Source organism: Mus musculus, chromosome 4 (assembly GCF_000001635.26).
Source record: "Mus musculus strain C57BL/6J chromosome 4, GRCm38.p6 C57BL/6J".
In the NCBI taxonomy this organism is placed as follows: domain Eukaryota; kingdom Metazoa; phylum Chordata; class Mammalia; order Rodentia; family Muridae; genus Mus; species Mus musculus.
This window is the reverse complement of record NC_000070.6, coordinates 133,201,628-133,228,118: the sequence shown is the minus strand read 5'-3', so window position 1 is coordinate 133,228,118 and position 26,491 is coordinate 133,201,628. Positions and strand designations below refer to the sequence as shown.

Here is a 26,491-nt window from a genome sequence, read left to right as displayed (position 1 = left end):
CAGCACTGAGGCGTGGGATTTGGGATTCTTCTCACTGTGTTTCCATCTGGCTTCCCCATCATCCACAGTGGCATGTGAAGTTGTCAGTGCGATGAAACCACATGGGCGGATGGAAGCAGATTGTTCTTCCTCTTCTCTATACCTACAACCTGCACGTCGGGGCTGGGGCTCATCCCTCCATACTGCCTCCTCCCCCTGTGTGATTGACAGCAGTGTTCCCAGCTCTGTGGTCATCAAGGAGTTTCAATTTGCCAGCGTGGACATGCTTCATTACCACAGTGAGAAACCAGATGGCGATTCTGGAGCTCGGCCTCAGAGGGACCTTCAGCCTTGGGGTGACCTTGAGAGCAGCAGCCAGGGCGATCTGATCACTGATGCAGTGTGGCAAGGTGGGGGAGGGGCCTGACTCCAACTTTCTTTTTTTTTTTTAAAGATTTATTTATTTATTTATTTATTTAATGTATATGAATACATTGTAGCTGTCTTCAGACACACCAGAAGAGGGCATCAGGATCCCACTACAGATGGTTGTGAGCCACCATGTGGTTGCTGGGAATTGAACGCAGGATCTCTGGAAGAGCAGTCAGTGCCCTTAACCTCTGAGCCATCTCTCCAGCCCTCCAACTTTTTTTTTCTTTGAGATTTTATTTTGGATTTGGCATGGTGCACAAGCCTTTAGTTCCAGCACTCATGAGGCAGAGAAAAGTCTGTGTGAATCTGAAGCCAGTCTGGTCTACATAGTAAGCGCCAAGCCAGTCAGGGCTACACAGAGAGAAAGCCTGTCTGAAAACAAATAAAAAATGATTTTTTTTCCTGTAATTTCAATTTTCTAAACTTTTGATTTATTTACCTTCATTTTATGTGCATTTGCCTGAATGTATTGTCTATTTGCAAGTGTCAGCTCTTAGAATAAAATAAAGAAAGTTGTGAGCTGCCCTGTGCATGCTGGGATTTGAACCTGGGCCCTCTGGAAGAGCCTTAACCACTGAGCAATCTCTCCAGCTCCACCCCCCCCCCTTTTTTTTTTTTTTTTTTTTTTTTTTTTTTTTTTTTTTGAGACAGGGTTTCTCTGTGTAGCCCTGGCTGTCCCGGAACTCACTCTGTAGACCAGGCTGGCCTCAAACTCAGAAATCCGCCTGCCTCTGCCTCCCGAGTGCTGGGATTAAAGGCGTGCGCCACCCCTGCCCGGCTTTTTTAAATTTTTAATTATGTGTACAATGGGTATGTGAGGGCAGGTACCCGAGGAGTTTAGAATTGAACATTTCCTGGAGCCAGAGTCCAGGAGGTTTTGAGCCCCCTGATGTGGGTGCTGGGAACCAAACAGGTCCCCTACAAGAGCGGTAAACATTCTTAACAGAGTCACCCCTGCCGCTTCTCTCATTCTCACTATAAATGTCTAGTCCTTTATTTCCAATCAGAGACATTTGCTGCTTTTAAAGGAAAAGACAGCCTTTGATCAGTGAGGCAGATGCGGGGAAGCAATCGTGCAGAGTAAGCTATGCAAGGCTATGGTATGGCAGGAGGAAGCAGGCTTGGGGGCTTGGAGAACCGGATGCCCGGAAACCGGAGAGAGCCCGCAAAGGGGATGCTGGTGCCTGAGCGGACAGAGGTGGGGCAGTGAGAGCAACTGGACATGTGGCTGGTGACTCCATAAGTGGGCAGCAGATTAACCCCGAGGCCAAGTAGCAGCCGGAGGCCCCCTTGGGAGCATGGGATTCGAAGGCAGAGATCGCTGCGTTCCTGGAAGCCTGCCACCTGCTCTGTGCCTTTCCACATCTAACCAAGGTGCCGTCCCCACTTTACAGATAAGGAAACTGAGGCCCAGAGCTGTGAAGTTCCTTGCTTCAGTTGGCACTGGCTGAGTCTGCAACCTCCTAGCCCAGCTAGGACGGAATGTTCTAAATACGACCCAAATACAGACCTGGCAGCAAGTTTAGTCCCAGAACTGTCATCAGTCTGAGAGGCCTTCTGCCTGCCAGAGTCTCGAGAGTCCCGCCCCCCTGCCTTAGGGCAGATGCTTAATTTTAGGGATAAAAGAGGCTTCCAGAAGGGAATTCTGATGTTCTGCTCAGGCTAGAGTCAGGAATCTTAGACTCCAACACCAGCCCAGCCTCTCCAGCAGCTGGAGGTTCAAAATCAGGGTCTCCTGTTTACACAGAAATGGTTTTTACCCACTGAGTCACATCCCCAGCCCTAGGTGGTGTCTCCTGGTAGGAGCAAGGAATGGCTGAGCTACCCCAGGGCAGAGGCAAGCAGACAGAGCCAGGTTCCAAGAGGTTATCTGGTCAACCAGCTAGCCAAAAAAAGTCAAGCTTCCAGTACAGTGAGAGACCCCGCCTCACAGCAGTAAGAGGAAAAACAGAGGAGACACCCAGCATCCTTCTGTGACTCCTGCATGCCCACATGCACTGCACATGGATACATTACCCCCATGCCAAGCACTCATACCACAGACAGATACAATTACACACACCACACACACGAACACACATGAACACACTCATATAAAACTAAAATTAACCTGAGAAAAGGATATTCCAGATGAAATTCCTTTTTTGTTGTGCTGGTTTTGATATTTGAGATGAGGTCTTGTGTGATGTAGGCTAGCCTTGCACTCAGTCGCTTGCTTCCTCGCCATAACTGCGACGATGACCTGGCCCTCCTACTTTTCCTACCAAGGGCGGACATGACAGGTATGCACCACACATGATGCCTGGCTTGAAAATAAATTACTTTTTTTTTTCTTTTGAGGCAGAGCCTTATGTGGTCACGGCTGTCTTAGAACTTGCTATGTGGGGCTGGTGAGATGGCTCAGTGGGTAAGAGCACCCGACTGCTCTTCCGAAGGTCCAGAGTTCAAATCCCAGCAACCACATGGTGGCTCACAACCATCCGTAAGGAGATCTGACTCCCTCTTCTGGAGTGTCTGAAGACAGCTACAATGTACTTACATATAATAAATAAATTAATTAATAAATTAATTAATTAATTAAAAAAAAAAAGAACTTGCTATGTAACTGTGGCTGGCCTTGAACTCCTCTTGGTCCTGACTGCTAGATACAACCCCCACACCTGACTCCCAAGACCTAGCTTAAAAATATCTTTTTTTTTTTTTTTTTTTGGTTTTCGAGACAGGGTTTCTTTGTATAGCCTTGGCTGTCCTGGAACTCACTCTGTAGACCAGGCTGGTCTCAAACTCAGAAATCCACCTGCCTCTGTCTCCCAAGTGGTGGGATTAAAGGCATGCACCACCACTGCCCAACTTAAATATATTTTTAAAATTTAAATATTTTTAGTATTTGTTTGGGGCTCTAACACATACACGTGTGACGGTTAGGGGACAACTTGCAGGAGCCAGTGTTCTCTCTTTCCACTCTGTGGGTTCTAGGGATTAGACTCAGGTCGTCAGGGTTACACAGCAAGTCCCTTTACCCAGTGGGCCATCTTGCTGCTCTCCCCCACCTTGAAAATATCTTAAAGGGGGGAGGGATCACAACAATACTAGACAGAAATTCCTCCCTCACCCAACCCGATTTACATGTAGCCCAAGACATAGGTCAGGAATCATGGGGTGGAAACAGGTCCTTTATTTGAGGGGAGACCCCAGAGTGGATTGGTGGGCAGAGGCAGCAGCTCAGGGGGCCCAGCAGGCTGGATGAGACACGAGGTGGCTGGAGGGTGCTCTCAGCTGCAGGTACCAGACCCAGGACAGGAAATGTCAGCCATCAGCACTAAGCCTGCGTGGTGCCCTTGTGCCTACAGGGACCAGAAACTGGTGGCCAACATTTGTCCCACCCCCAGTGCCCATAAAGCAACCAAGAGGTCCTCTGTCCCTTCAAGGTGGAGCCAGGAACACTGGGGTCAGATTCTGTGGAGGCCAGACAGAGAGAACACTCAGAGGCGAGGCTCCCGCACCCCACTTTCCAGAGAGCAGACAGCACAGCTGGAAGAACAAACACTTGAATGCAGGCTGCACAACTGGTCCCACAGCACACAGCAGGCACACAGAAGCCTCGCCCAGCCCCTTCCTCAGAGAGAAAAAACACTGCACACGGCCCTAGCTGCTGCCCAGGCCTGCAGCAGGCGGAGGACTGGCCTGGGGCTGTCACCTACTGGTTCTCTTCCCTGCTGGCAGCATGAGGAGACAAAGACACAAAGGCTCAGCTGGATTCTCAGACACTGAACTCAGGTCCCACCCAACATCTGGCAGGGATAACCTCAGATAGAGAGAGAGAGAGGAGGCATGGCTCCCATGGGTGGGGGTAGGGGGATGTTGGAGGGGAGTCACTGTCCTTAGGACCATCCCATGGAAGACAGTTGCTGGGCAGGAGATGTAGAGAATGCAGTCAGACTCTGCTGGCCCTGTACTCACAGTGTCTGGTAAGTGCTGTCCTTGGCCTTGAGGAAGCGAAGCACAAAGAAAGCTGTTGCTTGCAGGCTCAGTACCAGCACGATGCCCCCAATGAAGCTAGCTCCATCAAAACCTGGGCTGTGGTCTTCAGGGATGGGGGGACTCCCTGCAGAATGAGGCAGAGTGGAGGTCACAACAGGCCACGGAGATCCCAGACTCATCCCTCAACTGATGCCTTGAGGCTTGAAGCCCTCAAGACCCTGGCCTAGGCTAACATGCTCTGGAGTCCAATTAGGGCCTGGGAGATGCAGTTGAGTGGTGAGGCCCTCTTAGCTTGTGTAGTGAGGCCTTAGGTTCAGTCCCTACAGTAACACACACACACACACACACACACACACACACACACCCTCTCTGTGCCTCCTGGTTACATGGGACCAACAGTGACCAAGTGCTCCTGTACCCTCCCTGTCCCTTATTAGCTCAGTAGAGGAAGGATGGACCTGAAGCTCAGCCACCAGACCCCCTTCCAGCTAAGGGCTTGAAGCACAGATGAAACGGGCACAGTCCTTTGGACTTCTAAGCTTGGAATCGTCACCAAGAAAGGAAGGACCAGAGGAAAGGCCAGCACCCGACCGACTGAGCAGGCAGGTGAACACTATGGGCCAGACCTGGCTGGCTTCCTGCCCTTCCCCTTTTGTAGGGCAGGGTCACAGCGCTGCAGTCGGTAGTCTAGGCGTCAGTGGTTACCAGCTGTACCACATTACCCATCAATTCTGACCAGGGATTTGATTTCAGGCCCTGGGCCAGGTGCCCAGGGCAGGAAACCACTGGGGAGGGGAAAATCATTCTGGGACAATGGACAAGGGGCCCGAATGGGAACAGGGTCCCCTTTCCCGAGGACATGGACGGTACAGAATCTAAGAACAGGAAATGGAAGGATGGCTGTGCTGGCTGAGGCCGAGAGCTGCAGAGGAGGGTGCTGGGGGCAGAGGAGAGAAAGGGAAGCTGTGAGCTGGGCACGGCAGATCTGGGGCTCAGGCTGAGGGAGCTGAGCCATCAATAATTTATTCCTTAAGATCAGTTTCCGGCTTTAATTAACCAAGAGCCTCTTCAGCCATCCTGACTAAGTTTAGTGACCTCCAGGCCTCGGAGCGGGAGTGCGGGGACCTAGAGACAGATGGGGTTCCTTCCCAGCTCTGCTGGGAACCCACTGTGGAGACCTCAGCTTGCAGCGGGTGGTCAAGGAGGGCAACTGAAGCCACACCTCCTCAGCTCTGGAGGGGGGTCACCCTGAGTTCCCAGAACCGGTGGGGAGGGAAGCTGCCCTTTTCTGACTGCTTTCGATGTGTCAGATGCTTAATGGGCCTTCCACAGACTCAGAAGCCCTTGTGGCACTGGGAGGCAAGAATCCATCCAACCCACCTGCCAGGTGTCAAAACGCACTGGGAGAGAACTCGGAGGACTGAGGTCATGGGGCCTGCGTGTCAGTGCCCGTGCCTCAAGCTGCCTCTCCCTCTACAGCTGCCCTGTCCCCATTCCCCGGGGAGGACCCTACCTGTGGTACTTGGCTTCGGTTCCTCTGTGGAATGATGATGGGAAGCTGAGGAGACAGGGCATCCACAATAAACCCCCTCTCCTTGCTATCAGGAAACCCAATCCCGAGCCTGGGCCAGTAGCTGGACCCACTTCCGATCACACCCCTGCCCCATTTAAGGCTGGTCAGCCCGTCTCCGCCCCTAGCTGTGCTCTATCTACAAGACTGGTCTCTAATGTCACTTGCTTCAGGAAGACCCCGCCACTCCAAAGACCTCCTCAGCAGAGGGTGCTAGCTCCCACAAGCTCCTGGGCATGCTGGACCAAATTATAGGCTAAGATACCAGCCAGGGCATATACATCGAACGGTTCCTGGCCGAGAAGCCAACAGTTCGTGGGTGCAGTCTACTTCCTGAGAGATTGTGGCTGGGGACACCTCACTCTCCTCCCTTAGCTTACCTGGGCATGACTCTGAGTGGTTATAGATTGAGCAACCCTCCTTGACCACTTCAGCTTGGGCCACACAGTGTCCTGGTGGGAGAAGAAACAGAGAAGAGGTTTGGAGAGAAAGTTGAGAGTGGTGGTGCCATATAGACAAGAGGATGTTCCCAAGGAGGGCTCAACTACATACCTGGCTCCTCTGGCCCACATTGCTGCCAGACACAAATGGAGAAGTTGTGGGCTCTGTCCACACAGTGTTCACAGTGTCCCAGGTGTTTGCAGCCCCCTTGGGTAGTAGGCCAAACGTTCAGGCGGAGCAGGGCTCCCCGACCAAAGCCACGAGCTCCTTTACCTGGGTGTCGGGGGGTGCAAATGGGCAGAAAGCGGCAGAAAGCCAGGTGCCAAGCTGCAATACATCTCCCACTACAGCGACTCACACCTCCGCACAGGTCTGGAGCTCCCCCCAGCCCTGCTTAAACTCACCGAGCTGCCCTCCCCCAACCTCTTTCCATACACACTCCTGAAGTTCCTCCTCCACACTCAGCTAAGTCTCCTAGTCCCCCACACTTGGAACCTCTAAATAGGCACTAAGGTCTCAACACACCCCTGGAGTCCTGCAGAGGTCGAAAACGTTCCCTCTCACAAGCCTACTGTGCTGGAAGAAGAAGCTAAAGTGAGCTACACCTTCACCTGCCTGGGCCCCTGGTCAGATCCTGCTCAGCATTACCAGCTAGAACCAGCTGGGCACACAGGAGAAGGCAACAACAACCGCCGCAGAGAGCAGCACGCAAGGCGCGGGGTCCGGGTGCGGCCATGAGCGCGGGGGCCGGGACTGGGGGTCGGCGGACAGCTGGTGTGGCGCGTCCTTTCTTGACTACACTCGCCCGGCTAGCCAGAGCCAAACCTGGGCAGCGGGGGCGTGGCCAGGCTGGAGCGTGGTTGCCTTGTGGGCGTGGCTAGAGGCCGAGACCTCTGGGAGGGTCCAGGTAGAGCCCCGCTCTGCTGTGCGATTTAAGGCGGGGCCTGAACAAAAGGGATGGGTTTAAGACTCATGTCACCTGGTCCCTGAGGGGCAGCTTCAAGGCGGGAGGATCTCTGTGAGAACAGGCCTTGTCAACATAGCTACTATGTTTTGGTGAGTTTTTAGGGAATCACTTGTGTAGCTCTGGCTGTCCCGGAACTCATTATTGTAGAGCAGAGCTGAGATTAAAGGCCTATGCCATCACCTAACTCGACCTATGGGCCGGGACCCCCCTTAGGTGAGCCTCTATTTCAAAAACATTATTTACATTATGATTCACGACAGTAGCAAAATTACAAAATAATTTTATGGTTGGGAGGTCACCACAAGATGCATTAAAGGGTCCCAGCGTTAAGGAGGTTGAGAGCCCACTTTAAACCCTAAAGACTTTTTTTTTTTTTTTTTTTTTTTTTGGTTAGGATTTATTTGTTCATTTTATGTATATGAGTACACTGTAGCTGCCTTGAGACACACCAGAAGAGGGCATCAGATCCCATTACAGATGGTTGTGAGCCACCATGTGAGTGCTGGGAATTGAACTCAGGAGCTCTGGGAGAGCAGCCAGTGCTCTAACCTCTGAGCCATCTCTCCAAGATGAGAGATGTTTTTAACCCTGTCTCACAGGTGAGGCGAGTGAGCAGTCTGAACCCACAGTGGTAAATTTGGAACTCCATTCTGGCTACACCTGTGGCTGGCTATTCCCAGCTGTGGGGACACCATACCCTGTCCTGCCTTCCAGCTCATCACATCCCTGGGTCCTAAGTGGTGCCATTACTAGATCACTGAGCCTTTGGGGGATCTGCCTCCTGGTCACTCTCCTGTCCTGGCACAGCCGATTCTCAGTCCCTTTTCAGATATCTCCCTTTCCTCTGCCAACTTCTTAATCAGGTGTGGCCCTCTTAGCCCTGAGCCTTAGTCTGCCCTCTCCTGCAATCATCTTGGCTATTCTTCTGCTGTCAGGTCCCACTTAAAAGCCATTGAGTAAGGCGAGGGATGTGGTTCATTTGGTAGGATGCTTGGCTGGAGTGCCTAGCCCAGGCTTCATCCCTAGCACTAACCAGCCTGGTAGCTTGTGCAGTCCCAGCGCTTGGGTGGTAGAAACAGAAGACTTAGAAGTTCAAGGTTGATCTTTGCTACAGAGAGAGTTAGAGCCAACCTAGGCTAAAGAACCCTTGCCTTAAAACCGGGGAGGTGGGGGAAAGGTGTTAACCTGGCAGAGTGACACATTCCTTTAATCCCAGCACTCCAGAGACAGAGATAGTCAGATCTCTGTGAATTTTGGGGACAGCCTGATCTACACAGGAAGTTCCAGGATAGCCAGGATGACAGCGAGACCATGCCTCAAAACAACAAGGAGGTGTGTGTGTGGGGTGAGGGGGAGCTGGAGAGATTGCATAGTAATGAGAAGCACTGGCTGCTCTTCCAAATCTACGTTTGATTCTAGGTCCACAGGGTGGCCACAAATACCTGTAACTCTAGTTCCAGGGGATCCAGCATGACCCTCTGGTCTCCACAGACACCAGGCATGAAAGCGGTACACAGACATATATTCAGGCAAAATATCCACTCATATACATTAAAATAATAATATTATTATTATTACCAAAGGAGCAGATATCTGTCACCCAGTACTTGGGAGGCTGGGGCAGGAGGGTTGTAGATTTTAAGCCAACTTGGGCTACATCAATGAGACCCTGTCCCGCACCTTTCCAAACAAGGGCTGGAGATATAGCTCAGCAATAAAGCACTTGCTTAGCATTGCATGGCCCTGAATTTGAACCTCATAGCAACAACAGTAGCCAAGAAATCTCTAAATCTCCACCTCCACACCAGTCCCGGCTACCGCAGCTACCACACCCATAACTGAAAATCAGCACCCCTCCCACTTTTAATTAAAAAGTAAAATTTTACTTTGTTATAGGGATACAAGTGTTAAGTCTGCATTTATGTCTATGCACCATGTATGCACCTGGTGCCCTCAGAGGCCAGAAGAGGGTACTGGGTCCCCTGGAAGTGGAGTTATGGAAGATTAGCTGGACATGGTAGCACACGCCTTCAATCCAAACATGTGAGAAGGACACAGATCTCTATCTCTGCGGCCAGCCTGGTCTCCATAGAAAGTTCCAAGACAGCTACATAGAGAAATCTGTCTCAAAACAGCAGCAAAAAAATTTATAAAGGGGGTGTGAAAAAAAGGGGGGTGTGAGCCTTTGTGTGGGTGTTGGGGATCAATTCTGACTCCTTGGGAAGAGTAACCATTGCTCTTAATCACAGAGTCAACTCTCCAGCCCCCATAACCCCCTCCTACCATGGAGATGTAAAATATAGTCTAATCAGAGCTACTTAACTAATGTCCACAACTGCCCCAGGATAGGCGCTGTCTGTCATCTTTAATTGGCAGCTGCTCAGGGGAAGTTAGACCTCAGCTAGGACTGGGTCGGGGTGGGGGTGAGGGTCTGTTTCCTGTGCACCTCCACCTGAGTACTATTAGGCCTCTATTTTCTGTCCTCCACACGGGAAAGCCCCAGTTTCTGCGCTCCTCACTGTCAATCACCCAGTTTGGATCTCAGTGTTCTGTTTTCACCCTGGCACTTGCCCCCAATTCAAATCCTCAAACTCAGCAGGGCAGTGGTGGCACAGGCCTTTAATCCTAGCACTCAGTCCTTAAACCGGCAAGACCTCTCCTAGTTATTCTCCATGCTGATGCCAGCTCTCCTTCCCAGCAAGCATCCATGCATAATTAACTGCCCATTTGTTCCCTGGTCTACATGCTCCACTGTGTGTGTGTGGTGTAAGTTCACGTGTGGGGTGCTTGTTTAGCATGCAGGAATCCTGGGTCTTGTCCCTTCACCACATAAGACCACGTGTGATGGAGAATGCCTGTAACCTGTAACACCAGCACTCTGGACGTGGAGATGGAGGTCAGCCTGGGCTGCTTGAGACCCTGGCTCAAAAAAAAAGTTTCACCTGGCAGGAAGGCACGTAGCCATCTGGTGGCCACATGAGGAACTGCAAGTCTGTCAGTGAGATGCCCCTTTGGGGGCGAGGCTGCTATCTATGTAAGCACCCTGGGCAGGGAAAGTCCCTTGACCTCCATGAAATGTGGGATCTGCCCCTTAACTTTGTAGGGTTGTTGGTGGGAAAAATTGGCATGTGTTTGTGGGGGAGGGGGGCACGTAGGGAGACAGATAGGGACAAGAGGGCCTGAGAAAGGGCTGTACTTCCCGTGGACAGAAGGTCTGGGGAGAAGAGAGCAGAGGAGAAGAGCCAGCCAGCCAGACATAATGGCTCACACCTATAATCTGAACCAGAGAGGACTCCCACAAGTCTGAGGCCAGTTTGGGCTATAGAATGTCTCCTCTCTTTCTGTCCCTCTGTCCCTCTGTCTCTCTGTCTCTCTGTCTCTCTGTCTCTCTCTCTCTCTCTCTCTCTCTCTCTCCCTCCCTCCCTCCCTCCCTCCCTCCCTCCCTCCCTCCCTCACATACTCTTTGGCACCCGAGAGAGCACATATGTGAAAATCTATGGCCTTACTCAGTCTGAGTCTCCAAGGGTTCTCACGTTAGAAAAACTCTCCCACTCTCCCTCCCTGGCAGTGAGAGGCAACCTTCCCCATAAAGAACATGGTGACGTGTAATAAGGAAGCTTACTTCAGTAGAAACAACTGGTCACTAATGTCCTCACTGTAGGTTGGTAACTGTCACTAAGACGGAAATTTGAAGAAAATTAACCCAAATGTCCAAGACTACTCAGGATGTCATCTTTATACTTAGATTCGGAACCTATTTTAGTGATGGAGGCACTGTGGAGGGACACAACTTGCTTGGGTGGAGTTTATAATTATCCTATAAAGAAAAATTAATCCAAAAACAGATTGCAGGATATGGCCCGTATCAACTCGAGCAAACAGCTGGGGTCAGGGATGGGGGGTGAGTGCTGGAGAAATGGCTCCACAGTTATGAGCACTTACTGCTCTGTTAAAGGACCTAGCACCCATTTCAGAAAGCTCACAACCACATTTATAACTCTGCTCTAAGGGATTTGGTACCATCTTCTGGCCTGTGTGAGTACATTCATGGCATACACTCCACATAGAAATACATAGATACACACAAGTAAAAATAAAAATCCTTAAAAAAAAAGTTTTACTTATGAGTACACCGTAGCTGCATTCAGACACACCAGAAGAGGGCATCAGATCCCATTACAGATTGTTGTGAGCCACCATGTGGTTGCTGGAACTCAGGAACCTCTGGAAGAACAGTCAGTGCTCTTAACTGTTGAGCCATCTTTCAAGCCCATAGAAATCCTTAAAAAAAAAAATAGCTGCTGAGTGGTGTGTGTACACCTTTAATCCCAGCACTCAGGAGGCAAAGGCAGGTGGATCTCTAAGTTCAAGGGCAGCCTGGTCTACAGAGTGAGTAGTAAGGGATACACAGAGAAACTCCATGTTAAACACACACCACCACACACACACACACACCACACCACACCACACACACATACACCATACCACAGATACACACATATACACACACCACACCATACACACACACAGCACACACATACACACCCCCCACACACACACACCACACCACACACACACACCACACCACACCACACACACACACACACACACACACACACACAGCTGTAGGGAGGACAGAATAGAGAAGTCAAAGGCGAGTGTTGGGCTGACAACACGAGCATCTTTGAAGACTTGATCTACAGCAATAAGACAGTTTGTTTTTATTTTGGTACAGGGTCTCATGAGTCAGGGTGACCCCAAACTCCTGATCTTTTTTACCTCCCAAGATCTGAGATTACAGGAATGTGTCCCGATCCCTGCTGGCTAATTCTCACCAGCAGATCAATAAACTCCCAAATGTCCTGTAATGGCTATTCCTGGTTGTCACCTTGACTATATCTGGAATAAACTACAATCCAGAATTGGAGGGCTCACCAGATCTTGATGCTGGAAGATACAAGTTTCTGACCTGGATCTTGGCATGGAGATCTCTTGAGGCATAGTGGCTATGAAAAGCTTAGGCCCAGTCAAGGTAGTACACACCTTTAATGCTAGGAGACTAAGGCAAGGAGTTCAAGGTCAGCCTGGGACAAAACAAGTCCCAGATCCAGGCATGGTGGCACACACCTTTAATCTGGGCCACACCTTCTGCTGGAGACCTCCATAAGGACATTGGAAGAAAGAAGTTTCACTTTTCTTCACCTGCTTGCGCTTACTTGCCAGGACAGCTGTTGGAACCTACTTCTACAGAAGACCAGCTGAAACAACTCGCCTCATGGGACTGAGCAACTAGGAGATCCTTGGACTTCCCTTCACAGCTGACCCTTGTTGGGGTAGTTGGACTACAGACTGTAAGTCATCACAACAAATTCCCTTCTTGAAAACCCTGACTATACACAGCTGCTCAGAAGCAGAGGTGTCTCTCATCTATACTTGGATCCCAATGCCCTAGCACCTTGTTCCAGCTCCCGTCTCTGAGACCAGAGCTCTGACTTGGCTCAGAATGGAGAGGAGTGGATATCCAAGTCTTGGGGTGCTGTTGTCCTGTGATGCCCTTGCCCTCTCTTTGGACATATCCCCATCAGGACTACTGTTCTTCCTGTGTCTCTTTCTCTTTCTGGGTTTGTTTTATTATTTTATCTATATATGAGTATTTTCAATTTTGTTTGCTTCTTTGTTTTTTCAAGACAGTGTTTTTCTGTGTAGCCGTGGCCGGCCTGGAACTCAAGAGATCTGCTTGATCAAAGGCATGCACCACTATTGCCCGACAAATTTTTGTTTGTTGTGTTTTGTTTTGTTTTTCAAGACAGGGTTTCTCTGTATAGCCCTGGCTGTCCTGGAACTCACTTTGTAGACCAGGCTGGCCTCGAACTCAGAAATCCGTCTGCCTCTGCCTCCTGAGTGCTGGGATTAAAGGTGTGTGTCACCACCGCCCAGTTTTGTTGTTTTTTAAATATGAATGAGGTTCCGCATGGGTTCTGGGAGCCAACCTTGGGTCCTCTGGAAGAGCAACACATACTTTTAACTATTGAGTTATCGCTCCAGTCTCATACTTGAGTGTTTTTGTTTTGAGACAAGGTCTCTCTGCATAGCCCTGGCTGACCTGGAACTCACTCTGCAGACAAGACTGGCTTCAAACTCACAAGATCTGCCTCCCGAGTGCTGGGATTCAAGGCATGCGCCTCTGCCTCCTTTGTTTCCCTCTCCTTGACTGTTCCTGTTATGTTTCATCAACCAACAGATAATAGTAACTGAATACCAATTACATATCAGGCACTGTCCCTAGCACAAACCAAACCTAGGCATTATTGTCACATGCCTTATCCTACAGTGGGACAGCCTCAGACTCCAAGCAAACAGTAAAAGGGAACTAGGGAGAGTATTTTGTTGCAGGAGTTCTGCACACCTGAGAAGATAACAAAGCAAGGAGGGAAGGCCAGGGGAAGGTTAGTCGGTCATTTGTGACCGGTCAGGAAGCCCATTTATGGATGAAATGGCTAAAAGGAGAGTTCTGAAGGGAGCTTGCCCATAGGAGCCTGCAGCAGGAGAGCCCCATCTAGCCTGGTCCCACAAAGGCAGAGCCTCCTGTGACCACTCTTCATTTTCTTTGTGCCCTCCTGTGTTTCCCTGACATCCTCTACTGGCCAGATACACCACTGACAGCCAATATACAGCCCCGTGCTGCTAACGGGCCAACTGCCCCCAGCAGTCCCCAGCCGTTTAGACATGAAAAAACAGCTTCAGAGAGCCTAACAGGGCCTCAAAGTCACAGGGTTCGGAAGCGTGGATTAGGCTTGGAGGCCTGACCTCCTCCACCAGCTGAACTCCCCATATCCCGCCCAAACCCTGCCAGTCTCCAGCCCATGCTCTGTCATCTCTGTGAGGCTATGACGCATTCCCTGACTCCTGGCCTCCTTCCTTTCCTCAGCCTCAGACCGACATCCGACCCCTGACTCCCATCACCCTCCTAAAGTCTTGAACATTCCAGAGACGATCAAAGGGAGAAAGGACAGTACTGGTGCCTAGGGTTAGATCTGATGGGGCATTTCCCTAGGGATGGCGCAGGCAGGTCTAGTAAAGAGCAAGTTTTCTTTCTGCCCCACCCCCTGGGGTACCTAAGCCGGTGCTCAGGAAGGCTGCTCTGAGCACGGAGCTGCCGAGTCCTTCTGCTTCCAAGTTCTTCCCGGCTCCCTATCTCCTGCTGCTTCGGGGAAGTGACCACCCCCGCCCCCCCCCAGCCCTCGCTCTGGCTTTTCAGATCCTTGAATAAATAATTGAGGTTTTGAAATCTTGCCAGGCGCACCCTCCCATGCAGAGAGGACGCTATTGGGTCCACATGAGTGACGTCACCCAGCTCCTTATTCCAACCCCAACATCACGGGACCTGTCCTGACAGCAACTTACCTGCTGGGTCGCTGTCCAGTCAGACTTCCTACCCTGTTCCCTCACTCTGGGGCCCACACACAAGTCATTTGGTCTTTACTTCAGGACCCCACAGCTCTCATTTAGCTTCGTCACCTCAGTCCTTTATAGCACTTAACAGGGTCACAGTGACCTGAAGTTCCTTCACCTGCACACTCATCTCCAAAGCCTTGTCACCACTTCTGTTACCCTAGGGTCCCCGAGCTCCATCATGCTGCAGTCATCCTGACAATGCTGTGGCTGTCCTGAGGAGGCCTACACCCCGCTACCGTCAACGTCCCACAGCCGCCATCCTCCAAGATCCTGTCACCGTGCTCATATCGTCACAGCCACCCACCTCCCTGCTCCCTCGTGCTCCTGTCACCGTCGCCTCGGGGCCCTATCAGAGGCAGAGCCTGTCATCCTCACCGGGGACGCCCATTTCGCTCCATCACCTGTCTTATGTCAGCTCGTTTCTGCCACCGAAGGTACTCATCACCCCCGCAGACTATCCCAATCCCTTGACCTCTTCCCACATCCTCTGTGACCTCCCCGAGTCTCTTTTAAGGCTCTCCCACTAGTGTCCCCAAAACCCCCGACCCGCAGAGGGCGCCGCGTCAAGGACAGAGAGCCGGCTCCGGAGGGGGCGGGGCCGCGGCCACGGTCACTTTTTATGAATGGGGGAGCGGGCGGCGCGAGGCCTCATTACTATGCCGCGCAGCACGCGCTGCGCTCCAGCGCGCAGCGCCCATTGGCCTGCTGGGCTTCTGGCGTCACCAAACCGGTGGCCGGGGGCGGGGCGGGGCGGGGTGACTCACGCCGCGTCTCCCGCGGCCGCGGGGGCTTCTTGGGGTCCGCGCACACCTTGCTCTGCCAGAACCTGAGTGGAGGCGCCCCGCGGCCCGGCCGCACCCGGTCCTGAGCCACCGGTGAGTAGTGGGCCCTGCCGCGGGTACCCGGAGTCTGGGAGGACACAGCGTGCAGGGGCGCCGGGCCGGCGGAAGGCTGCTTGCCCCTGCTCAGGGTCGGGGGGTCGTACCTGGGACTCTGGATGTGCAGAGTCTGCATAAGCAGGCAGCTCCCCAAGTGTTCGGGTGCTCTCGAGTGGTATGATGGGGTGACCCGGCAAAGGGTGAGCATTCCTGCGGGACCTGAGGCCCTAGAGGGACGGGCGGTCATCTGAGGTTGGGAGAACAGGAGGCGTCTGGGGCGGGCACCTAGACGTCCGAGTAGCGGGTGGTGTCTTATTTGGGGCTTCGGCTATCCAAGGCAGGAGGCGGAGTCAGGCCCAAGATCCAGGTGTCCGGGCAGAAGGAGGGGTCTGACTCAGGAATCCGGCTTTCACCAGGGGGTGTCTGCTACGGAGACCCAGTGGTTAGGAGGAAGAAGGGGGCAGTGTGTGTGGGGTGTCTGTCCGGAGTCAGAAGTCTGGGAGAGTGTAGGGGAAATGAGTTCCCAGGTGTTACCCTGGGAATGTCGAGTGGGGGCTGGCAAGAAGCTGCACCGGCTTTGCCTGGGGGCGGAGCTTGAGGCTGGCAGTGCCCATGAATCGTGAGGGGTCTGGGAGCTTCAGGAACCAAGTCATCGTGTCTGGTGGGAGGGAGCTGACTGCTCTTCTTCTTGACGTGTTTCCCTCCCCTATTCATGAGCCTATTGAGGGCACACCTTGAATCCTGTGCTTCCCCTATTCACTTATGGTAAGCTTTGATTCACTTCTTTGACCACGTGTGGCCAAGAGGTCTTCAGGACTTAGAGGAATGGAGGGGAGGGTGAAGGGACACAGAAAAGGGATCACCGAGAAAAAGGGACCCCTGTTTAGAGGCCTGGAGGCATCAGAGGACAAAAACCACAGGACATGAATTGGGGGTGTGGGGTGTGCAGGACATCCGTACCCTACCTGTTATCCTGACAGCTTTCTTTTCTCGAAGGGCCTCCTGTCAGGATACGGGCCTGCCAGCATCTCATAGGACCTTTCTTCTACAGGTACCATGATGTGGGGAGCAGGAAGCTCTATGGCCTGGTTCTCAGCTGGCTCAGGCAGTGTGAACGTGAGCAGCGTGGACCCAGTAGAGGAACCCACAGGCCCAGCTACACTGCTGCCCTCTCCCAGGGCCTGGGATGTGGTGCTGTGCATCTCAGGCACCCTGGTGTCCTGCGAGAACGCGCTGGTGGTGGCCATCATTGTGGGCACTCCTGCCTTCCGCGCCCCCATGTTCCTGCTGGTGGGTAGCTTGGCCGTAGCAGACCTGCTGGCAGGCCTGGGCCTGGTCCTGCACTTTGCGGCTGACTTCTGCATTGGCTCACCAGAGATGAGCTTGATGCTGGTCGGCGTGCTAGCAATGGCCTTCACTGCCAGCATCGGCAGCCTGCTGGCCATTACCGTTGACCGCTACCTTTCCCTGTACAATGCTCTCACTTACTACTCAGAGACAACGGTAACTCGGACTTATGTGATGCTGGCCTTGGTGTGGGTGGGTGCCCTGGGCCTGGGGCTGGTTCCCGTGCTGGCCTGGAACTGCCGGGATGGCCTGACCACGTGTGGTGTGGTCTATCCACTCTCCAAGAACCATCTGGTGGTTCTGGCCATCGCCTTCTTCATGGTGTTTGGCATCATGTTGCAGCTCTATGCCCAGATCTGCCGCATCGTCTGCCGCCATGCCCAGCAGATCGCCCTCCAACGACACCTGCTGCCTGCCTCTCACTACGTGGCCACCCGCAAGGGCATCGCCACATTGGCTGTGGTGCTTGGCGCCTTTGCTGCCTGTTGGTTGCCCTTCACTGTCTACTGCCTCCTGGGAGATGCCGACTCTCCCCGTCTCTACACCTATCTTACCCTGCTCCCAGCCACCTACAACTCCATGATCAACCCTGTCATCTACGCCTTTCGCAACCAAGATGTGCAGAAGGTGCTGTGGGCCATCTGCTGCTGCTGTTCCACTTCCAAGATTCCATTCCGGTCCCGGTCCCCTAGTGATGTCTAGTTTCATCCTGGTGAACCTGTGGCTTTGACTACTATAGAACTCCAGAGTGTTAGGTCCACCAGGGCTTAATTCCAATCCCCAGCTCCACGCCCTTAAGACCCAGCTGGTTCTGGAGTTCTAGGACGTTGGGTGTTTTAGGATCTTATTCAAGATTCCTGCGGGGGGCCCACCCCAGCTGACCGCGTGGCTCTAGAATGTTCCAGATGGTCAGGGTCCCACTCGGAAATGTCTCACAGCCCAAGTGGTTTGCAGTTCCAGAAGGCTGGGAATTTTACAGTACCATTCCAAGTCCTTGATCTTCCTTCCCAGAAACTTGACCTTGATCATGTCGCTTTTGAATTTCGAAGCTCCAGAGTCAGAGGTTAATCACTTAGTTGCCTAGATGAGAGAAAGATTTATCTCTATATATGTGGACATACAGAGAAGGTTTATTTATTTATTTATTATTTATTTATTTATAAATTTGCTTATGGGTGGTAAGGGGGAAAAAAGAGACCTACACCTAGAAATCTAGCTCATATCAGGGTATCCTCAGCCTCCATGACCCCATTTCTGACCTCAGTTTCCGAAGGGGGCGGGATGGAAAAAGAGAAACCACGTATTTTGTTATTTTTGCTTATTTTTTATCAGAGAAATCATAGAAACCAGAGCCTCCTCCCCAGGCCCGCACTGCTCGGGTTTGCAGGGAGAACACACCAGCCTCTGGTTTTTTATTTTTTTAAGAAGCCATCACCTGAGCAACCGAGAATTCCTCTGCGCTGAGGCCCGGCTTCCCTCTGGTGGCCATTTGGGGGAATTGCAAACCGACAAGGCAGTCGGGATTGTAAAATGCACCCCCATCTCTCACTCCAGCCTGGCTTTCAGCGCCACAGCCATGGCCTGGGGGCCAGGCCTTACCCTGAGGTGCCCGAGAGGAGGCGGGACAAGAGCCAGTACCCCCACCCCTCTGCCAATCGGGTTATGGCCCCCAGTGCATTCCTGTTCAGTCCCCAACCCTACTCAATAAAAAAAAAATGGTTTTTTTGGATAAATGCTTGTGTCTGTGCATTTGCATAGTGTGGAGTTGAGCCAGAATAGTGGGACCCATAATGCATCTGGGAAATTAGTATCCCTTGGACCAAATCCTGGACATCAACTTGCAAGAACCTCCCTATCCAGGGACGAGAACCAGGATACTCCTCTTAGTTTGAAGGTCCCCACAGCTTGTCCACAGTAGCCAGATCAGGGCTTAGGCATGCAGAACATGTTTGTACCATGCAAGTTCCCTTCACAGCAATAGCTGCCTTCCACTGTGTTTCCTCTGGGCTACATTGTGCTAAGGGTACATGCCTAGCTAGGATGGATGGCACAGGCTATCTGGTCTCCACCTTAAATGTATGAGAAAACTGCTGAGGTCATACAGCTAGAAATACAAGATAGTATTCAAACCTGGAACATCTGTTTCCAAAACCTGTCCTCAGTCTCCTGGACAATGACTTTTCCTGTTTGTTTGTTTGTTTCCTACCCTGGAGCTCAACCTTCTGGACCTTGCCTTATGTCCTTGGGATCAGTGGCCCACATTTGGGAGGTGGTCGCATTGGAGAGCTGGTGTTCGCAACTGGACACTGGAACTGCAGGGGCTTAGGAAGGGAGGAAGCTCATCGCAAGAGCAGAGGCAGCGTCAAGGGAAGCTCTGAGCTGGGGCCGTACACGCCTGCATTCTCTGTGTTGGAGAGGCAGAAGCCAGAGGAACATGAGGTACCAGGCCACCCTCAGCTACACATTAAGTTCAATTCCAGCCTAAGGCACTTAAACCCTAGCAACACCGTAGCAAGGGTGGAGAAACAAGAGTTAAGAGCTGCTTCTACAGAGGACCTGGGTTCAATTCCCACTACCCACATGGGGGCTCCCAACTGCCTGTTACTCCAGTTCCAGGGGATCGATCCAGCACTCTCTGCTGGGGACAGATACACATGTAGACCAAACACTCATTCACATAAAATGGAAAGGCAAACAACGGTGGCAGTACGTGTCTATAATCCCAACCCTAAAAGGCCAGCTTCAGCTCATAGCAACTTTGAGGCTAGCCAGCTATGTAAGGCTCTATTTCAAGAATACATACATACATATGTACGCCCATACATACCTACGTATGCATGCTCTGACTAGGTCAGCCGGAAGGAATGGTCCATCTCATGAGAACATTTCTGCCCACGTTACAGTTCTACCATCACACAGCTAGAGAAACTGAGGCCCCAAGATGAGCAGCTTGGTCAAATTCAGTTGTGTCAGGTCTGCTGGGACCACAGTTCTATCTCCATTCCCCAAGTTCCTGCTCTTTTTCCTAGAGTTCAAGACTCCTCTCTAACAGAGGCTCCAGGGTCCAACTCGCAGGCACACAGTGAGGGATGCCTACTAGCTCAGGCCGAGCCTTGACTGTTCTCTCTCCTCACCTTTTTTTTGGAAGGTCCCTGGGAGGAGCTCTTCACTGGGCAAGCTCCTGCTCCAAGCCAAACTGGAAGCCAAACAATTCATAGACTAGCGCCTCGGCATAGGCAGCAGGGCAGATGCTCCATGCTTGAAGAAGATGGATGCTGGATATAATGGCATGTCTATTCCCAGCACTGAGACATTAAAGCAGAAGGCCAGAGGCTCAAGGCTGGCCGCAACTACATTGTAAGTTCAAGGCTATTCTGGGCAACATGAGACTCTGTGGCACACGCCTTTAATACCAGCATTCAGGAGGCAGAGGCAGGCAGATTTCTGAGTTCAAGGGCAACCTGGTCTACAAAGTGAGTTCCAGGACAGCCAGGGCTACACAGAGAAACCCTGTCTCGAAAAAAAAACCAAAAAACAAAAAAGGGCTGGAGAGATGGCTCAGCAGGTAAGAGCGCTGACTGCTCTTCCAAAGGTCATGAGTTCAAATCCCAGCAACCACATGGTGGCTCACAACCATCTGTAATAACATATGATGCCCTCTTCTGGTGTGTCTGAAGACAGCTACAGTGTACTTACATATAATAAATAAATAAATCTTTTTTAAAAAAGAGAGACTCTGTTTCAAAAAACAGATAAACAAAAAATACAAAAGAAGAAGGCTTTGTGAATAAGTTGAGCACCGTGACACAGACCTGTAAATCCCAAAGTGCTATGTAATTCCAGTTACTGAGGCAGGAGGATTGCAAGTTCCAGGTTTCTCTGGGCTACAGAAACTCTGATAGTAACAAGCCATCACCTACTCCCTGATGTTCTTGCAGATAGCTTAATGTCTAGTAGAGGAACTAGAAAAAGGTTTCCAATCATTACAGTTAGAGCTGAAGAGATGATGTAAGCAGTTAAGAGCACATACTGCTCTCACAAAGGAACTGAGCTCGCTTCTCAGGACTCACACTGGGCAGGGCTCAACTGCCAGAAACTCCAGCTTCATGGGATCCAACGCCCTCTTCTGACCTCCACCAACATCTGTACTCACACAGCCACATGCCCATACACAGATAGCCATACGTACAAACAATTAAAAATAAAATATTTCCAAATATAAAGTGGGCTGGAGAGATGGCTCAGCAGTTAAGGGCACTGACTGCTCTTCCAGAGGTCCTGAGTTCAATTCCCAGCAACCACATGGTGGCTCACAACCATCTGTAATGGGATCTGATGCCCTCTTCTGGTGTGTCTGAAGACAGTGACAGTGTACTCGCATACATGAAATAAATAAATTACATACAGTTATTTAAAAAAGAAAAACAAATCCAACCCTGCAGTGTTAGTGACTGAAACCTTGAATAAAAATAAAATTGGGAAAGAGAATAGATGAGTAATTGTAAGATGAAAGTAAAATAAAAGCCTTCCTGGAGGCTGGGGTTATAGTTCTGTTGGCAGAGTCTTTGCCCCACATGCACAAAGGTTCAATCCCTCCTGTGTGCTCCTGCTGGTCTGTGTCTGTGTCTGGGTAGTCGGCCCCTAGCTGCTCTTCCTCTACCCGATTTCTCACCCCATGCTTGGTTCTACCATCAATCTAAATGGTTTGGAGACACATACTTGTAATTGAATGATCTGGGAGGTGGAGACGAGATGATCACCAGGTCATCTGAGGTTGCATGTGGCGTTTGAGGCCAGCCTGTGCTACGGGAAACTCTCCAACAACTTAAGAAGGAAAGAACGTCCTCCCAGAAAGGTCACGTTTATGGTCAATTGAGCTGGGATTTGAACCCAGGCCACATCTGCCTCCAAATCTCTTTCTTTACTGATTTAGGAAGTAAGTTTTGGGAGCAAGTAAAAAAAAAAAAAGGTTGGCCAGGCATGTGGGGCCCTGTGCCGATGCTAGGGGGAAGCTGGTTTCTCCAGGTTGAACGTTACTGTCAGAGGTGGCGCTGTACGGAAAGCATCTTCATGCTGAGTCCCTTGGATCCCAGTGAAGCCTCTCCCAGATCGTTTTCTGTTCTAGGTGGGTACAGCTGGATCCTGTGCATCCTCATTCCACGCTCCCTGCTCGGGCTCACAGGAACCTACTCCTATCCTTTGTCTAGGAGTCTGTGTTGGGCCTCACCTGTGGCATTTGGGAGAGCCTGTGTGTGCAGTGGACTAGATTGCTCTTCCTTTCTTTGAATTTTTTTTTTATAAATAAATGTATTTATTATTATAAATAAAGCTGTCTTCAGATGCACCAGACAAGGGTGTCAGATCTCATTATGAGTGGTTGTGAGCCACCACGTGGTTGCTGGGATTTGAACTCAGGATCTTCGGAAGAGCAGTCAGTGCTCTTAACCACTGAGCCATCTCTCCAGCTTTTTTTTCTCCGGATTTTTTTTTTTTTTAAAGACAGGGTTTCTCTGTATAGCCCTGGCTGCCCAGGAACTCACTTTTGTAGACCAGGCTGGCCTCGAACTCAGAAATCCGCCTGCCTCTGCCTCCGAGTGCTGGGATTAAAGGCGTGCACCATCCCCACCCAGTTTCTTTGGATTTTTTTTTCCCCTTTCCAAAGACAGGTCAGTTACCCCTCCACCCAGGAATCTTCCCCAGGGAATCCCTTGTTGGGTCCTGTTGAGCTTAAGAAGAAACAATTTATACAATAAACCTTCCTTCTGGTCCCCTGGAGCCACCGAGCCACCGTATGCATAAAGGAGAGGTAAAGTCAGAGCAGGCCTCCTGAAGGCAGTGCTGTATCCTGTCTCCAACAGAGGGTCCCCGACAGCAGGGACACACATGTCCTTTCAAGCTGAAGACTCATCAGAGTACATTTCTTTGTCTCCTCCTCAGAACTAGAGGCTCCTAAAGACAAGGTCATGACTCTCCTCAGACCAGGAACTCAGAAATCTGAGCTTCCTCTTAGGCAGAGGGCCTCTAAGAGCCCTTGAGAGCAGGGCCGAGTCTCCCCTTCATACTGAGCCTCCTGTCTCCCTCAGTCTCCTCTGGAGCTAGGCCCTGGGCTGCTCAGCCTGGTGTGTGTGTGTGTGTGTGTGTGTGTGTGTGTGTATCCATGCGCCTGTGTGTCTAGAGAGGGTTACTAAGCCTCCCAGCCGCTAGTTTTCTTATCCTGATGGTAGAGTTTACCATCTTCCTGGCCAGGAGAGGGGCTCTCTGAACTGAAGGAAAAACCAGGGGCTCTCTTCTAGCTGGGCTGAGCCCTGGTCCTTGTGGGAGGTGGGGCAGCCCTGAGTGCTGCGCCCCGCAGGGGCCATGACCGCCTCTCCCTTGCAATAAGTGAGGAGACAGCAGCTATTAATATAAGATGAGTTCACGGGCTCACAGCTTCCGCAGGCTGGAAAACAGGCTCCCGGGGCTGGGGGCTGCAGCAAGCCTCGTCTGTCAGATTCCCTCCTGCAGCCTGGAGCCTGCCATTCCCCAGCTCACTCCATGCCAAGATCTCTGCATACACAGACACATACACATGGGCACACATGTGGGAACCAGGCACCTGACTGTTCAGAGACACATGAAACCATGCATATATCCATCCCTGGGTGCATTTGCACACTTGTACAGGCACACTTGATCTGCACACTAGATACAACATTATACATATGAACTTTATGTTACAGGGGTGCATGCTGGAACACTCACATATATATATATATATGTGTGTATATATATATGTATGTATGTATGTATGTATGTATGTATATGTATATATATATTCTTGCACACATATGTATACAGTACATACACACAGGTTTGTTTGTATAAGCAAACCCATTTGCATACCACTGCACACTTATAAATACACATATATGTACCTACAAAAATGTAAATAGGTGATATTCATAGCCATTTTAACACAATTGCATACAGGGCCACAATCAAGGACTTGCATGCATCTATGCATCTACATACCACTTCACACACAGTACACACACACACACACACACACACACACACACACACACACACACGCTTCCTGCTGTTAGTGGTCAGCAATCAGGAATCCATTGGCACACTTCTGGTTCTGCAGCACCGACAGGCCCCCACCTCCTCTTCGTCCCCTCCCCCAACCTTATGACAGGCAGCTCCTGCTTCTGTCAACCCCATGGCTGCCTTCAGCCTCCCACCCCCTGGGGGGTCCCCAGGTCCCTGATTAACCCCCTCACTAATTGGCCACCAGCCCCTTGACTTTGCTGCAGGCCTTCTTGGGAGCTGAAAGCAAGGCTGCAAATTGGCTGAGCAGGATGGGTCCAGGGAATTGTGTACCCGCTGTGGGGAGGGGGGACACAAGACAGGGCATCATCAGCCCATCAGAGCACCACATATACCAGGGTGGGGGAGTGATGACATCATACTTTCTCACAGGGCATTTCTACTTTACTTGGACAGCCACACAAAGCCATTCCTGTACACACACATACACACCCACAAATGTACACACCACGGGGTGAGTATGTAGGCAGATTCCACCCAGCTCTCCACACCAAGGCAGGGGAACCCTTGTATATTCCCAAGTGGATTCAATGTGCCAACTGCATTGAGCACACACTCAAGCAAAACCTTACCTGTTCATTAAGTCATCGGTCAGACATGTAGAAATCATTGATTGATTTTTACTTTTAGACGGAGTCTCAGGGTAGTCCAGGCTGCCCTTGAACTCACTACACAGCCAAGGATGGCATTAAACTTCAGATCCTCATCTCCATCTCCCAAGTGCTGGAATTGCAGGCGTGGACCAGCAAACCTGGTTTTATTATGGTATTAGGGATTGAACTGGGATTGATGTTCTAGGCAAGCACTTTCCCCGAGGGAGTGTGGGTGCCCTCAGATTCCCTGCAGCTGAATTATGTGATTGTGCTAGGTGCCCATCACAACTCCAGTCCTGTCACCCAGCCCACAGACACTGTTTATGTATGTAAGCTCACACACAGGGCCTGAGGCTACAGCAAAGCCTGGGGTTCAATCCCCATTTCTGTTGTTGTTGTTGTTTTAATAGCCCAGGCTGTGGTGGCGCAGCACTCCTTTAATCCCAGCACTCAGGAAGCAGAGGCAGGCAGATCTCTGAATTTCAGCACTCAGGAAGCAGAGGCAGGCAGATCTCTGAATTCCAGGCCAGCCTGATCTACAGAGTGAGTTCCAGGTCAGCCAGGATTACACAGAGAAACCCTGTCTTAAAAAAAGAAAGGAGAGAGAGAGAGAGAGAGAGAGAGAGAGAGAGAGAGAGAGAGAGAGAGAGAGAGAGAGAAAGAGAAAGAGAGAGAGAGAGGCAGGCATTGTCGCACAGTGGCTGATACCTAGAATTTTAACACTTAGGAGGCTGGGGCAAAAGGCTCACCAGTAGTTTGAGGCCAGCCTGGACTACAGAGACCCTGTCTCAAAATAAATAAATATCCACATAAACCAACTAACCACAGTCATGGATAATAAACCTGTGCGTGAACTCAGATGCACTACTTGAGGCAAGCATAAACGAACTCAGGTGAGTGCACACACTGGTACTCCAGGCCTATGTGCACACCTCACTCATGCGTGCATACACAGATGGGCAAGCAAGCAGCCATGGGCTAGGGAGAGGCTCCTTTGACTTGTCTCATGCCTCTGCATAAAAGCAAGTCAGGGATTTACCCAGTGCAGGAGGAAGCAATGGAGGAATCCACACAGCTTTCAAGATGCATTGTCCCCAGCCTCCCTGCTGAGGGTCCAAGTCTAGAACCTCCTCAGAGCTTCCCCCAAGTCTTCATTTGGCCCTGTGAGTATTTTCTGAAGAAAAAGAGCTCCCGACTTTGCCACTCGGCTCCAGTCTCCTTATCTCTGGGCCCAACCTCATAAGGTGCTGTGTTCTCTTGAGCATCACTAAGGTGTTTCTATTTTGACATCGGATGCCAGTTGGCTGTGTGGTGCTGGGCCCGCCGCAAAGCCCTTCTGTGCCTTTCCACATCTGTACAACAGGAACCAAAGGCTTTAAGTCTGTCCCGAGGAAGCCACTGACCCCTTTACAGATGTGCTCTACCCGGGTGTACATCTGGGAGCGTTATCAGCTGCAAAGACACCGACTGGAACACCACAGTGGAATGTCTGCACCTAGTATCAGGCTCAATGCCTTGCTGAATAAAGGCAGTTGAAGTCCAGACCGGAAAGCAGGGAGCTTTGAGCTGGAGCAGCTCCTGCCTGGGCAGCGTGGAAGCCTATACCTCCAAACCTTGTGTGTGTGTGTGTGTGTGTGTGTGTGTGTGTGTGTGTGAGAGAGAGAGAGAGAGAGAGAGAGAGAGAGAGAGAGAGAGAGAGAGAGAGAGAGAAAGAGGGTGAGTACTGGGTGGGGCACACACTAGGGCAGGGCGGGGG

The 26,491-nt window shown here is 51.1% G+C and overlaps 2 protein-coding genes across 2 annotated transcripts; one reads left to right on the top strand and one right to left on the bottom strand.

Moving 5' to 3' along the window:
- Window positions 1–3,564: 3,564 nt before the first annotated feature.
- Cd164l2 (CD164 sialomucin-like 2) lies at window positions 3,565–7,310 on the bottom strand. The gene is made up of 6 exons (NM_027152.1): window positions 7,052–7,310; window positions 6,515–6,676; window positions 6,343–6,414; window positions 5,906–5,950; window positions 4,372–4,516; window positions 3,565–3,867 (listed from the first exon to the last, which is right to left on the bottom strand). The coding sequence occupies exons 1-6, from the start codon at window positions 7,137–7,139 to the stop codon at window positions 3,861–3,863; spliced, it is 519 nt and encodes a 172-aa protein (NP_081428.1). The 5' UTR covers window positions 7,140–7,310; the 3' UTR covers window positions 3,565–3,860.
- An 8,272-nt stretch (window positions 7,311–15,582) lies between these two features.
- Gpr3 (G-protein coupled receptor 3) lies at window positions 15,583–18,779 on the top strand. Its single transcript, NM_008154.3, has 2 exons — window positions 15,583–15,700; window positions 16,755–18,779. Exon 2 carries the CDS (start codon window positions 16,760–16,762, stop codon window positions 17,750–17,752), a length of 993 nt encoding a protein of 330 aa, NP_032180.1. The 5' UTR covers window positions 15,583–15,700; window positions 16,755–16,759; the 3' UTR covers window positions 17,753–18,779.
- The last annotated feature ends 7,712 nt before the right edge of the window (window positions 18,780–26,491 follow it).

Coding starts and splice junctions, on each gene's coding strand:
- Gpr3 (NM_008154.3), top strand. CDS start 16,760: ATGATGTGGGGAGCAGGAAGCTCTATGGCCTGGTTCTCAGCTGGCTCA.
- Cd164l2 (NM_027152.1), bottom strand. CDS start 7,139: ATGGCCGCACCCGGACCCCGCGCCTTGCGTGCTGCTCTCTGCGGCGGT. Junction 6,677..7,051: donor TGCCCAGCTGGTTCTAGCTG/GTAATGCTGAGC, acceptor CCCGACACCCAG/GTAAAGGAGCTCGTGGCTTT. Junction 5,951..6,342: donor CCACTCAGAGTCATGCCCAG/GTAAGCTAAGGG, acceptor CTGTCTCCTCAG/CTTCCCATCATCATTCCACA.